This window comes from Peromyscus maniculatus, chromosome 22 (genome assembly GCF_049852395.1).
Source record: "Peromyscus maniculatus bairdii isolate BWxNUB_F1_BW_parent chromosome 22, HU_Pman_BW_mat_3.1, whole genome shotgun sequence".
Lineage (NCBI taxonomy): Eukaryota > Metazoa > Chordata > Mammalia > Rodentia > Cricetidae > Peromyscus > Peromyscus maniculatus.
Genome location: NC_134873.1, coordinates 30,564,246 through 30,579,159, shown reverse-complemented (window position 1 = coordinate 30,579,159; position 14,914 = coordinate 30,564,246). Strand labels below are relative to the sequence as shown.

Genomic DNA, 14,914 nt, shown 5'->3' with positions numbered 1-14,914 from the left:
CTGGCGGAACGGTTCTGCCCAGAACCTGGGGAGGATGTGGATCTAGGTCCCGTGTTCGCCATGGGACAGGCTCACCCCTGCTAGGGTGAACACTGGTTGGTTCTTGGGTGGCAGGCAGACCCTGGGCACGATAGTGGTTTGTAGCCCCTAAGGGAGCACAGCTTTGAATGCCATGGCGGGTGGCGGACAGGTGCTTCACCTGCTCAGGATGCTCGGTGATGGGGAGAGGGTGGAGAAGAGGCCGAGAAGCAATGGCTGCGGCGCCCTTGGGCTGCTCCTCCCGATGCTGTAGGTTCACTTGTAGTTTAGAATGGAAGCGGTGGCACCCTGGGACTGTGGCATGGGCCGCCAGCCTTGTCAAAGCCACCCCACTGGCTCCAGTGTGCTCAGCGTCATCACGAGAATGAGGCAGCAGCCGTCAGCAGTGTGGAGTGTGCCCCATACCTGAGTCCAGCTCGGACTGACAGGAAGGGTCGGTTTACCAAGAATAGGGAGGGGTCTGCCTGCTTCGAGATCAGCCCTTCCGTTAGGTACCTGATGCTTAGCTACATGAGGTAGTTTAAACATTTTCTGCTAGACATGTTGTTTTAGTTTCTTTTCCTTTTGCTCTCATAAAATAACCCACCCCGACAAAAGAAATTGAAGGAGAAAACAGTTTATTTTGGTTCACAGTTCAAGGGTCTGGTCTCTGATAACAGAGAAGTCAAGGCAAAGCTTGAGGCTTGAGGTCACGTGGCACCCACCATCGGGAAGCAGAGAGAGATGAACACATGCCATCACAGTCCCCTGTCTCCACTCAGAGTCCAGTATCCCACAGGGAAAGTGCCTCCCACAGTGGGCGGGTCTTCCCATCCCAACGAACCAAATCAAAATAATCCTCCACGCCGTGTCCAGGGGCCGTCTCCCAGGTCATTATAGATTCTGGGAAGCGGGCAGTTAACACTTAACCACCACATGTGCTTAAAAGATTGCTATTTTTTTTAATTGGTGTAACTGGGGCCGGAGAGATGGCTCAGAGGTGAAGAGCACTTCTTACTCTTCCAGAGGTCCTGAGTTTGATTCCCAGAACACACTTTGGGTGCCTCACTACTTCCTGTAGCTCCTGCTTCAGGGATCCTATGCCTTCTTCTGGTCTCTGTGGACATCTATACATACATGGCAGGCACACACACATGCGCACACACACACACACACACACACACACACACACACACACACACACACACACACAGATAAAATAAACCTTCATAAAAACATGAAAATAATTTCAAAGGTAGATTTTATTTGCCCCATATTTTATAGAATAATCCATTTAAAAACATTAACAAGATATTTCAAGCTGGGCGATGCTGGTGCACAAATCCCAGCACTCAGGAGGCTGAGACAGGTGGGTCTCTGTGAGTTCGAGGCCAGCTTGCTCCACAGAACGAGATCCAGGACAGCCAGGGCTACACAGAGAAACCCTGTCCCAAAAAACAAAATAAAACAAAACAAAACCATTAACAAGATGTTTATAGTAAGTCTTTAAGGTCAGTGACTCATTCTTTGTGTCCAGGGCATGTCAGTTTCATGGCCACACATGAGCAGTAGCTCACTGTACAGGACAGGACATCCCTAAGATGCCTGGAACCTCATGGGTCCTTGTCCTGGTTCAGGAGATGATCCCCACGAAGAGAAAACCTAGTGATTTCAGAGGAAAACAGTGCAGGGTATTTAGAAACTCCTCATTGATTGAAGAACCTATTCGTTAGCCTGAAGAATGTAAAAGGAAGGTTTTCAAACAGCACAAACCGTGTCTGTCTGTCTGTCTGGCTTGCTTCCGGAGTCCAGGATACCAGTGGGGTCAGATTGTGTGACTGCTGTCAAATGGGTTACGCAGACACTTACGCTCGTACTCAGAACGATGTGTTGTTACTGAGGAGACAGTGGACAGAACCCACGTTCACGTCTTCAGATCTCGTAGTTTGGTTCAGCACTCCACTTCAACCAGACACAGCCATCTTGTCTTGGCCGAGGGCACAGGACGAAATGGGAAGCCACCGGGTCTTTGGGCGGCTTCCCGTCTTGGCAGCCCAGACAGTGATGCTGACGGCCGTGGCAGCAGCTCGGGTTAGTGGAGGGCTTGCCCAGCGTACGGGAAGTCCTGGCTTCGCTCCCCATCACAGCCAAAACCAGGCATAGTGGTCCGTGCCTGTAGCCGCGGCACTCGGGAACAGGAGTTCAAGGCCATCCTCAGCCACGTAGCCAGTTTGAGGCCAGCCTGGGTAACAGGACTGTCTCAAAGACAGTTGGTGTTGATCCCTGCTGATTTCAGCATGGGCTTACATTTTGCTGTTTAACAGCCAAATGTCTCCCTTCTTAGAACTGTTACTGCCGAGGGCTGCCAGAGCGGCGGCAATGGGAAATTGCATTGAACTGACCTGTGTTTTTTTTTTTTTTTTTCTTCTTTCTTTTCGTTGTATATCTTTCGTGCCTCCAGCAGCCTGGTAGATTGCCAGAGGACTCCCCCTCACCTCGCGGTGGTGGCCGAGGGAGTTCTTTCTAGCTCTTGCCCTCCACAGCCTTCCCACTTCCGTCCTCCGGAAAGGTAGACCAGTTCTTACAGAAGCCGTGATCTAACCTCTACGTCGTACCTTAACCCAGTGACTTGTGAAGAAACTTACTGACAGATATGAAATAGAAATGTCGGTCTAACACTTAAATCAGTTCTACTCACTAACCAACTTACGTATGAACAATACCTCCCTCCTTTCATTATAAGCCCTAAGTGGGCGATGAGACTCGTCTAGTTTATTGTAAAGATGATTAACTTTCATGGGTCTGAACGTGCGCCCGCATGTATGTTCATGTACCACATGCATGCAGTGTCCAAGGAGGCCAGAAGAGGGCGATGGATCCCCTGGAACTAGAGTTACAAAGGATTGCGAGCTGCCCTGTGGGTGCTGGGAATTTAAGCTGGGTCCTCTGGAAGAGCAGCATGTGCTCTTAACTGCTGAGTCCCAATGCGACTTGTTTGAGACCCTCTACTGGTCTCTCCCATCCTGCTGCCCGACTCTCCGGGTGGCCTTGAGGACCAGGACAAGGCACTTGAGACTGAGGCACAGCCTTTCCTGTGTGGGTCATATTGACAGACAAGTCTACAAGCTATTTTTAGAATGCCACTTTAGTAGATAAGGCAAACCACTTACTATAAATATTTAAACAGCCTATTAGGCCGTCTGTATAATGGATTCAGACACTCTTCCCAGCATTTCTAGAACGAATTTAGAAGAATGGCATAGGATGTGTCTTAGGGTGTGGGTTTTTATTAGGATCAGGTGTCTGAGATTTCTCCTCTGGTTCCCCAGTATGTCCTTATCTACTTTTGAAACTTCCTCATCTACTTTTGAAACTTTATTTCCAAAGTACGCATTGACTAATTTCTATCTGGGAAACATAACTTTTACAATTTCATTTGACTTAAAATTTAAAATTTAATTTCACGCTTAATTATATTTACTGACTACTCCCCCCACCCCCAACAAAAAAAAAGAAGCCCCATGAATTTTGTTTGTTTTGAAATAGAATCTCACTAATGTAGCCCTGGCTCACCTAGAACTCACTCTGTAGACCAGGCTGGCTTGGAATTCAAAGAGATCTGCCTGCCTCTGCCTCTGCCTCTTGAGTGCTGGTGTTAAAGATGTATGCTGCCATGTCTGGTGGTTTAAAACTGCTTTTATTGTTAAATATATGTGCGTGCGTGCGTGCGTGCGTGCGTGCGTGCGTGTGTGTGTGTGTGTGTGTGTGTGTGTGTGTGTGTTATGGTGTGATGTGGTGTGTCATGGTGTGGTGTGGTAGGGTTCCATTGTAGGACTTCTCATGGTATGGTGTACCAGGAGCCTCCTCCCCACAGACAGGGCTAGAACATGAAGGCTGCCCTATACAGTATGCTTTTGTTGGAAAGATGGGTGGTCAGCGGGAGCCAAGGGAAAGGCAATTCTGGCACTGTGAAATGAGGGTCAAACAGCCCGTAGTCTGGCTTCAAGGAAGCGTCAGGGCCAGGCTAGTTACACATGGCCACGGTATAAGAGGTCTCCGCTTGTGCCAACAGGAAACGCCATCTTGAGTTGGAGGTGGAACTTGACTTAGATAAGTGAGGCTCAGTGCAGTTGGGGGGAGGGCGATGGACGGACACAGATAGGGTCCGTGGAGAGGCTGTTTCCTGCTTCTGTAAAAAGGCTGCTGTGTTCCTCATGAGGATGTGGTGTGAGAATACAGAGAAAGGAAACCACCTCTCGGCTCGGTGTCTGAGAAGGTGGACCTAAGTTGACTTAGTTTTAGCCCATTAATTTGGCTGAATGGACATAGGACTTGGTTCAAGTGTTAGAAGTAAAAATATGCAATGTGGAGGTGAGATGTATCGCCATCACTTAGGTGTGGTGGGTTGGCAAAAAGCCTTTGATGTGTTCCTGGAGACAGCAGCCTCATGATCCAGTGGGTTGAAGTTGGCAGTCCAGCTGTTTTCCCTGTTCTTAAAGCCAGTGTTTACCTGGGATACAGCGTCAGCTGGCCAGGACCCTTTGCACACCTCTGAAGGCTGAGATGCTTGATAGGAAAAACGGGAGCACAGGGCCAGGACAGGAGAGCAGTTTGTACTGGAGCCCCTCCCCCGCTTTCCTGTCTCTTTGCCTCGCTGATTCTTCCTCCTTCTCCTCTTCTCCTTCTTCTTTTATTAGTTCTCGGAGAGTTTCAAGTTCTGACTCTATCCCCCTGCTCCCCCAAATTATAGCTCCCGTTTCTTAATTTGGCTCCAAGGCAGGCCCCCTTGGTGGTGCACACTGACCTCTGGTGGCCAAAGGAGGGATTGTCAGAAGGGGAGGGCAGCAGAGATCCGTTTTCTGGGTTGCTAGAACCATGGCTGGGGGACAAAAACAAGGTTTTCCTTTTCTCACTCAAACGATGGGTTTGTGTTTTCTTAAGCCCTTCAGGCTCCCGCCCCTCAACACCAAAGAGTGATTCGGAGTTGGTGAGTAAGTCTGCGGACAGGTCGACACCGAAGAGTAACCTGGAAATGCTCTGGCTTTGGGGCGAGTTGCCGCAGGCTGCAAAGGTAAGCCTTTTCGTCTCAGCTCCGCGGCCCACCGAGGGTTTCTGGGTTAGCTCCAGTTGCGTGGAATTAGTATCCCGGCATTGCAAAGGGATGCACGCCGGGGCTGTGACTCAGTGAACGTGTGTTACGGGGCTTTGTAAAGTCTGTGTTTTCATCATGTGAACTTAGACTGTAGATCACGACGGGATGTCCAAGTGCAGACCAGTCACTCCTGGCTAGGTGGCTCTGACTGCAAACCTCCTGTGACCTGTCTTTGTGTGGTGGTATTGTGTTCACCAAAATATTGTGTACCTTAATAAACTTACCTGGGGTCAGAGAACAGACAAGCCACTAGTTAGTCAGTGATAGCACACGCCTTTAATCCTAGCATTCCAGAGATAGAAATCCCTCTGGATCTCGTAAGTTCAAGGCCACATTGGAAACAGCCAAGCATGGTGACACGCCTTTAATCCCAGAAAGCCAGCCTTTAATCGCAGGGAGTGGTGGTAGAAAGCAGAAAGATATATAAGGCGTGAGGACCAGAAACTAGAGAATTTGGCTGGTTAAGCATTTGGCTGGTTAAGCATGTGGCTGGTTAAGCTTCAGGCTTTTGAGCAGCAGTTCAGCTGAGAGCCATTGGGATGAGGACACAGAAGCTTCCAGTCTGAGGAAACAGGACCAGCTGAGGATCTGGTGAGGTGAGATAGCTGTGGCTTGCTCTGTCTCTCTGATCTACCAGCATTGACCCCAATAACTGGTCTCAGGTTTGATTTTATTAATAAGAACTTTGAAGATTCATGCTACATCTTTGTTTGTAGGGACCCAGGGATATCAGCTAGGGAGGGGCCTGCCGGTGCGTGTCAGCTTTTCTGTGACCGCAGATCCCTGCGTGGTAAATGTCCCGCCACCATCAGGCCTCCTGAGTTGCCATTTGGGGGAGGAACTTTATTGAAATCAGACACACGTATCTAGAGAGATACAGGTCTGCAGTATGCTGCTCTGTATTTTCACACTGTGTGTGTGTGTGTGTGTCTGTCAGCCTGATCCCAGGTCCCAGAGAGGCTCTGGGGGGCCAGCAGCGTGGAGAGCCTTGGGGTTCTCAGCGGCCGCCCATGCTGACTGCCACCTGCTTGCCCTGTGGGCGCAGGGACTGCTTTTGCAGGGTCCCCCGTTGTCCTGCCCTGCGCAGACGGGATGCGTTTCTTCTCACTGCTGCTGAGAAGCCCATCCTGAGGTGTGAGGTCTGCTTCCCGTTCTGCTGAGCGCCCTGGGGGCCGCTGGACGCGTGGCCTGATGCTCACCTCGCTGCCTCTCTCACGCCTCCTTGGAAGCAGTTCCTCTTTTCTTCCTTGTGCATGTTTAACTTTTACTCGTCGCCGTAAATATAACTGAGATCTGCCTAGACTCGGAGGAGAACGAGGAAAACAGGGAGACCAAAGATCTACAGGGAGCGCACAGAGCTCCTGGGAGATGGCGAGCATCGGGTGGGGGCGGGGTGCTCCTCAGCAAGCAGGCGTGGCCTGGTGACGATGCATGAGTTAGGGTTAGAAGTGTCAGAGTTGTCCCAGCCGGCCATCGTGTCCCTCCTCAGTGTCCACAGCTCCCACGATGCCCTGCTGTCTCCTCCAGTCTTGGCAGTGTAGGGGAAGAACCAGGACCCGGTGTGTTTGGTGCAGCTTTTGCCTTGGGTGAGGAGGATACCAGGGCTGTGGTGTTTTCTCTGGAACACGTTTGCTGCTCGTGGCTTCTCTAGGCAGGCGCGGGGCTCACCAGGCCGCCGGTCCCTGGGGTTGAAGATTCTCCTTGACTGACCTCGGCTTTGCTCTTGGCCTGGCTCTCAGCACTCTGTTCTCTCTTCTAGACGTCTTCTCCACACAAGATGAAGGACTCCAGTCCCTTAGGGAGCCGGAAGATCCCCGATAAAATCCACTTCCAGGCCATCCACAGTGAGTCTTCGGACACCTTTAGCGACCAGTCACCGACCCTGGCCCCTGGGCCGCTGGTGCAGCCGAGCAAGACTCAGACGGAAATGCAGTTTGTGAACGAGGAGGACCTGGAGGCCTTGGGAGCCGCGGCCCCACCTCTACCCGTGGCCGAAGAGCTGAAGCCCCCGGCTGCCTGCACGACACAGGCAGCAAGCAAGACAGACTCCCCGTCCAGGAAGAAAGGTACGGAGCCAGCGGGCCGGGCCTGGGCTCCCTGCTCACCCCCAGGCACGCTGCTCGCACCGGACGCTGCAGCTTCCTCCAGAGTTTCCAGTGTATCAGAGAAGACCCACATCCGTGACACCCATCGCGGTGAATCTTTAATCTGTGCCCTTTTGCCAAGTGAGGAGATTGCGTGTCCCTTGTCTCGCGTGGGGCCAGACACGTTTAGCATTGTTAGCGATCTTTCTGTTTCTCTGACCATGTCAGTGACAGTGTAGCCCGATCAGCTCACCACCCATGCTGACGAGTGATGATCCTGAGCCCGCCCTGGCTAGCCAGATAGCTTGGTGCGAACACTCTGGGTTTGTGTGAACCACCTACACGGTTCTTAGTAGAGAGGAGGTCCATGGGCATGGGGCACAGGGACCCATCAAGCAGCTGTCGGGGTACTGCGCCTTTAGAGTGTCAGCAGGGAAGTATTCGGGAAAGGATTTGTCATCCATAGCCAGTAATTATGGTAACCATAGCTTCAGTGTGGAGGGCTTGGAACCTGTCAGGTCCTCTGTGGATGAGGGCTGAGGCTAAGTGCTTGATTTCCTCTGGGCCAGGAGGAAGGGAGAGCCGGAGCCTGCTAGTTCTGCAGTGATGTGCTTGCCGGCTTCTCACCGTGTGGCTCTTGGGCCAGGGGCAGCCGGGCCACCGGGGAGCAGATCTCTGCACTTTGGGCTCAGATGCTCTTCCCGGAGATGGCAACTTGTGAGTTGGTTTCTGACCCACCCCATTTACTCTTTCAGATAAACGGAGTCGACACCTGGGAGCTGATGGCGTTTACCTGGATGACCTCACAGACATGGACCCTGAAGTGGCAGCCCTGTATTTCCCCAAGAAGTAAAAGTCCCTTTCATTACTCAGACTACTTTATGCTTTGGTTTTCTAGATAGGGCCCCACTGTGTAGTCTAGGGTACCCTTGAACTGGTGGTGTTCCTCCTGCCTCAGCTCCTCGGTCGGTTGCTGGGATTGCAGGGTTGCGCCATCACATCTGGCCTTGATAACATTTTCTGTACTCTGAGAGGAGCCCATTTTGCCTTGGCCGATCGGAGAGGAATCAGGGACATTGAAGGCTCACGCTTAACCTGGGCACAGCCTGGGCTCTGTGTGCTGCGGGAGACTGTGTGTGTGTGTGTGTGTGGCGGGGTTAGGGGTTGGGAGGCTGAGGGGATGGACAGACAAGTGACTGTCCTCTACCCCCTTTATAGGAACGTGGGCTCAAGGCTCTCAGTGGCCCACGGTCCGAGTGAGAGAGACCTTTGTATGGTCCTCCCTGGAGGGATTCACATCCAGTCCTTGGGGGACACAGCCTTAGCTCCCTTGAGATACAGGGAGGGCCAGGGCCAGGGGGGTAACAGCGGCCTCCCGGGCACACGCTTTCTCTGAGGTTTACTTCAGATGGGTTTGGAGACTGTGTCAGGCCCCCCTGAGGTGGCTCGTTTGACTTTGCCGTCCGATGTTTGGATGGCGAAGCTGCCCTGAGGTGACAGAATTGCTTCTCTGAGGTGGTGCGGCTTTTCCGGAGGGTAATTTGATAGACTAGTAGGGGTGAGGCCGGCAGGGTGCTCAGGGCAGCTTCTCTCTCCCCTCCTTTCAGCGGCGATCCTGCGGGGCTCCCCAAACAAGCCTGCGACAATGGAGCCAGGTCGGCCAACCAGTCCCCACAGTCCGTGGGCAGTTCGGGCGTCGACAGTGGTGTGGAGAGCACCTCGGATGGCCTGAGGGACCTGCCCTCCATAGCCATCTCCCTCTGCGGTGGCCTCAGTGACCACCGGGACATCACCAAAGGTACGAGGCTGTACGGGACAGCACCCGCTAGTGGCCGCTGGTCGGGAAGGGGTGGGGGGCTGAGGCTTCTTGGGATCAGTCAGTCCTCTCTCTAGCTGCTGTTTGTGGAGGCTGAGAGCGCAGCAGAGGTTCACTGTTGCGGTTGGCTGTCCTCAGAGTGCAAGGACAGGATGTGAGGGACTTCAGGGCAGCAAGAGGGCTGTTGGGGGCACTTATCCTCAGAGGCGATCGCTGAGCACAGCCGAGTGTCCCCTGTGCCCAGGGCCGGCCCTGAAAAATGTTCACGGTGAACCTGCGGGTGTGGGGAGTGGGGTGGGACCCCGGGCAGGGGTTGGGGGGAGGTGGAAATAGAGGGTGGGGGTGGGGGTGGGACTAGGCACATCAGTCTTCCTGTAACAGAGCGTTGGGTGTGTGTGTGTGTGTGTGTGTGTGTGAAATCTAGGGCTTGTAGAGGAGGGAAGGCAGGTTGAGTCAGTTTGGGGGATTCTGGAAATGTTTCCCCACTGGGTTCCAGAAGCTGCCATGCTGGTAGGCCTTGGTGACTTACGCATCCCACGGGCCGTACTGGAAAGTGACAGCCGAGTGAATATCTTGTGACGGGTCCATGTGAGTCGCGCCTCAGATCCCCCGCTGGTGCAGCAGCAGCTATTGGCTGTTGAATTCTTGAACCGGACCTAATTCCCCTCCGTCCCCGTCTCCCCCTCCACCACAGCCGTTTCTGTTTCCAGCACGGGGGTGGTCATGCTCTCAGTGACCACACTTCTTCCTCTTCCTGCTCCAGTGACCATTGTGAAGTCCCTGCTAGGCTTTGCAGATCCTTATGCACAGACTGGGTCCTCTTAGTCCAGCCTGGGTGTCACCAGCCCTTTCTGGCGGCTCGTTCCTTTTATCCTTGGTATCTCGTAGACCACAGCTCTGAGCACTGGGTCTGTTATGTTCCTGAGCTGTGATGGGCGGCTTGCTCCCTCACCACTAGAGGAGTTGGGGGGCTGGTAACTTATGGACATTCCCTCCCTGGATGTGCACAGTGGGGTGGTGGTGGGAATTCCGAGGTCCTGAGTCATCAGATGTGGCTGGAGGCTCCAGAGAGTACTTTGGGCCTCCATTAGGGTTCTGAGGGTTCCTGTGGAGGCCAAGGGACACTTTTCTCCCTGACAGGGGTCACCTCTTGGTCTGCTGTTTTCTGGGCCTTGGTTCCTTGTAGCTGGAGTTTTCTCTCCGGGTCCCTCCAAGCCCTGGCAGTCCGACAGCCCACTTATAAAATAAACATACAGATGCTTATATTATTTAAACTGTTTGGCCTAATGGCTCAGGCTTCTAGCTATCTAGTTCTTACATCTTAAATTAATCCATTTCTATAAATCTATACCTTGCCATGTGGCTCGTGGCTTACCGGCATCTTCACATGCTGCTTGTCATGGCGGCAGCGGCTGGCAGTGTCTCCCTCCGCCTTCCTGTTCTCTCCATTCTCCTCTCTGTTAGACCCGCCTATACTTCCTGCCTGGCCACTGGCCAATCAGTGTTTTATTTATTGACCAATCAGAGCAACACATTTGACACACAGACCATCCCACAGCAGTTCCTGAGAGCCGCAGGAGTCCCCAGGGGAGGCGTGTGTATGGATTGGGGTCAGTGAGCTCCAGTGCATGGCCCAGCTGAGTGGGAAAGCTGAGGGAAGTCAGTGTCATTGGCCAGAGACACTCATCTCTGGTCCGGGGCTGAGGACTGGGCCTTCTGATCGTACAACCTTCCTGCCCGGAAGGCCTGCGCTGAGCTGGGTGAGGCTGCCCTCTCCAAGACGAGGCTGAGCGTGGTCAGCACCAGCCCTACCCCGCCTGGCTTCCACCCACTGTGCAGATATGGCGGTAACTGGTGTTGCAGCTGCCAACGCCGATGAGGCCCTCGCTTTGGGCAGGATGCTGACTGCCGTCCTCTCCCATCTTCAGGACCCCCTGAAAGTGGCCATGAGCATCATGCTTATGCTAGCTAGCGGGGAGATCACTGAGGTTTGAGTCCAGTCTTTTGTCTCAGGCCTCAGCAACACAAGTGACTCAAGGTGGTGTCCCTGGTAAACATAACTCTGCTTCTGCATGCAGACTCCATGTCCCTCCCAACCTCCACATTTGTTGACGTCTTAAGAGAATCCAACCCCACCTCAGCCTGCAAAAAAAAAAAAAAAAGGAAGAAAGAAAAGAAAAAAAAAAATAACAACAAAACCCCCAACAGCAACAGCAAGCCAAGCTCAAGCTCCCTCCTTATAAGTGCATTTTGTAGGATTTGCGGGATTGCCTGATGAACTCCAATTTGTAAACACTCAGACAAACACATGAGAGTGAGCAAGCTGAAAAGTGGCCTGTTCCTTTAAAAAAGACACTTTGTGATTGTTTTTCCCCCTCTGTTCTTCGGCTGCTGCCACAGATGCGTTCTTGGAACAGGCTGTGTCGTACCAGCAGTTTGCTGACAACCCCGCTATCATCGATGACCCCAATCTCGTGGTCAAGATTGGAAATAAGTAAGTTCCTGCTGACAGCCCTTTTGGTGTGGAACCGTGGTGTTTCCGTCAAGCCTTAATGAAGTCTTGTTGAACCTAATTATTGTCTTTTCTTATTTGTAAAATTCTGTGTCCCTATGTCCCCATGCAGCTGCTACACTGAGATCATTGAGAGTCTTGTGGCGTGTGTGTGTGTGTGTGTGTGTGTGTGTGTGTGTGTGTGTGTGTTCAGTGTAAGTGTATATACGAGGCGTGGGTACATGGTGTGTATGCATGTGTGTATATATGCATGTGCAAGCCAGAGGTCCGCATTGTCTTTGATCACTCTACCTTTTTGTTGTTTGGTTTGGGTTGGTTTTGCTTTTCGAGGCGGGGTCTTCCTGGGCAGCCCTGGCTGTCCTGGAACTATGTAGAACATGTTGGTTTCGAACTCACTGAGCTCTGCCTGTCTCTGCCTCTCTAGTGGCTGGGATTAAGGGCGTTTCCTACATTGCCTGGCCTTCTACCTTAGTTTTGGAGACAGGGTGTCCCGCTGCACCTGGAATTTGCTGGTTTGGTTTAATTGGCAGGCAGGCAAGCTCTAGGTATCCTCCTGTCTCCACCTCTGCAGCACTGGATTATAGGTCTGTGTCACCAGGCCTGGCTTTCCAGTGTGGGTGCTGGGGATCAGGAACTGGGTTCTTATGCTTTCACGATGGCAGACACCGCATCTACCGATCTGGATTCTGCCTGTGGATTCTGACACGTGCCTGTACAGACTTGACACTGACCATGTCAAGCATGGTGCTCCGACTGTGGGACTCCAACCCCATCTGGTCCTAGGTCTGAAGGCACAGCTGCTCTTTAGCGTAGAGACATCACCATCTCAGCTCAGTCTGTGGCGTGCAGTGGGTCCTGCAGACTGTAGGCTGACTTTCCCCACTGCGAGGAAGTTGCAAGTGTTTCACATATTGACTTAGGAGGTTTCAGAGTTATCTGTCCCCTTTCCATGAAGTTCAGTAGGACATGGCTTGGTGCAGGAACCGCCCGGGGGACTTGGCTGCTGTCCAGCTAGTCACCAGCTGCTAGTGGCATGTTCATATGTTCACCCTACTGCCTTGTCTGATGGTGACCCTTCCCCTTCACCATGGCTGTGAGGTGAACAGGAGAAAGGGGGTCAGTGTGTGGATGGGGTCTGTGTGGAGGGCCGGGGAGGGGGTCAGTGTGTGGACGGGGTCAGTGTGTGGAGGGCTGGGGAGGGGGTCAGTGTGTGAACGGGGTCCGTGTGGAGGGCTGGGGAGGGGGTCAGTGTGTGGACGGGGTCCGTGTGGAGGGCTGGGGAGGGGGTCAGTGTGTGGACGGGGCCCGTGTATGGACGGGGTCAGTGTGTGGACGGGGTCCGTGTGGAGGGCTGGGGAGGGGGTCAGTGTGTGGACGGGGTCCGTGTGGAGGGCTGGGACGGGGTCAGTGTGTGGACGGGGTCCGTGTGGAGGGCTGGGGAGGGGGTCAGTGTGTGGACGGGGTCCGTGTGTGGACGGGGTCAGTGTGTGGACGGGGTCTGTGTGGAGGGCTGGGGAGGGGGTCAGTGTGTGGACGGGGTCCGTGTGTGGACGGGGTCAGTGTGTGGACGGGGTCCGTGTGTGGACGGGGTCCGTGTGGAGGGCTGGGAGGGGGTCCGTGTGTGGACGGGGTCCGTGTGGAGGGCTGGGAGGGGGTCCGTGTGTGGACGGGGTCCGTGTGGAGGGCCGGGAAGTTTGTTAGGGGCCTCACCGGGGTTCCCAGCCTTCCCACGACACTCCAGGTGACGGTAGAAAGGCTCTGTCCTGCCTCCCTCCTCTGACGCGTCTCCTCATCTTGTTAGGTACTACAATTGGACAACAGCAGCTCCTCTACTTCTGGCGATGCAGGCTTTCCAGAAACCTCTGCCAAAGGTGAGCGCTAACACGATTAAGAAAAGGGCCCGAGGAGGGGCAGGTTACTGGGAGACTCGCGGTTGACTTTAGAAGCCCGAGGCCACGGTGTCTTGACGCTCATGAGGACCCATGTCAGTGTTTCAGAGCTCTCTCGCACACTGATCACACTTCCCTTCCTCACCAGGGCGGGCCTCAAGAATTATGGCGTCGTAGGCCCACGATCCCACTCCCAACGCCTCCTAGGCCGGGATCACAAGTGCGCAGAGTGGCAGGCAGACCCCAGAGTGCAGAACTAAGTGAGGCCGAGGAGAGAAAGTTTAGCTATGGAAGGATGGAAGCGGGCACTGGGTCAGATGCAGCAGCCGTCACTGTCAGCAGGCGTTGTTAAGAAGCCAGCCCTGTGCCTGGTTTCCTGAGGCCGAGTGAGGTTAGGGAGGCAGGGGTGAGGATGGGAGAGGAAGGGGTGAGGATGGGAGAGGAAAGGGTGAGGATGGGGGAGGCAGGGGTGAGGATGGGAGAAGAAGGGGTGAGGATGGGGGAGGCAGGGGTGAGGATGGGGAGGCAGGGGTGAGGATGGGGAGGCAGGGGTGAGGATGATGGGGAGGCAGGGGTGAGGATGGGGAGGCAGGGGTGAGGATGGGGGAGGCAGGGGTGAGGATGATGGGGAGGCAGGGGTGAGGATGTGACTAGCTCAGCGCCTGCCTGTGAGAACAGGGGTGGCTACAAGGCAGAGCTGAGTGAGGCGGTCAGACCCCCGCCATGGAGCGCACGGCTCCTCGGCTTGCCTGGGTGGCTGGTGTCTGTCCAGGTTGTGTCTTCCTTCGCGGGCTGCAGAGTTTGGGGCAGATGTGGGCCTGGTGGCCGCGGCTGTTGCCGTGGGTCAGGTGGTTCCAGAGTCTGAGGTCTGGGGTGCAGGCTCACTTTGTTTAGGATGGGCTTGCCTCTGGAAGGCTGTGTGTGTGCCCTGGTTTGGGCGGTGAGCTTGTACGTGGTGACCCTCTTCCGCGTTTGTGGACTGGACTGAGGCATGTTCTGTAAGGTGATTTTAGTTATGTCCCTGCCGGGTTCTCCTTGTATCCAGAGCCCAGGATGTGGTTTCAAGGGAGGCCTGCACCAGAGGGGAGCTTACAGAGGAGGGGCAGGCGAGGCTGCAGAGGGCTGTGAGCTGGAGGCTTAGGGGTCGGGGCTCTGCTGACGGTGTTTCTCTAACATGGAAGTGATTTTCTGTGGAGCATTTGGTTTGTATTATACAGAGCTGGCACATTAAGATGCTCTTACCTCTCCGTTTGTAAAATAACCCACATTTTCTCTCAGTCCTTCCTTTTACTTTCAATCTTGGATCCATCAGTATTTATCTTGAGAGTAACTGAGTGAGATTTGGGGACTCAACTCCCTCCCCGCTCCAGACGGTTACCGAGTCAGGATCCTTTCTGCTGGAGAACACAATCAGTAGCTTAACTGTTAGGGATTTAGTGAATG

General features: G+C 53.8%; 1 protein-coding gene across 21 annotated transcripts in view; it reads left to right on the top strand.

The window, feature by feature from the left end:
* The window catches only part of Lpin1 (lipin 1), a 108,351-nt gene that overhangs the window by 68,051 nt on the left and 25,386 nt on the right, over positions 1-14,914 (top strand). For 12 of the 21 annotated variants that reach the window (XM_006976593.4, XM_076559865.1, XM_076559859.1 and 9 more), the window contains 7 exons: positions 2,480-2,587; positions 4,960-5,089; positions 6,930-7,236; positions 8,010-8,103; positions 8,862-9,052; positions 11,471-11,564; positions 13,384-13,453. In XM_006976593.4, the coding sequence (XP_006976655.2) occupies positions 2,480-2,587; positions 4,960-5,089; positions 6,930-7,236; positions 8,010-8,103; positions 8,862-9,052; positions 11,471-11,564; positions 13,384-13,453 (994 nt within the window). The remainder of the gene's footprint in view (positions 1-2,479; positions 2,588-4,959; positions 5,090-6,929; positions 7,237-8,009; positions 8,104-8,861; positions 9,053-11,470; positions 11,565-13,383; positions 13,454-14,914) is intronic. The other 9 variants (XM_076559855.1, XM_076559868.1, XM_076559867.1 and 6 more) reach the window with 2 other exon arrangements.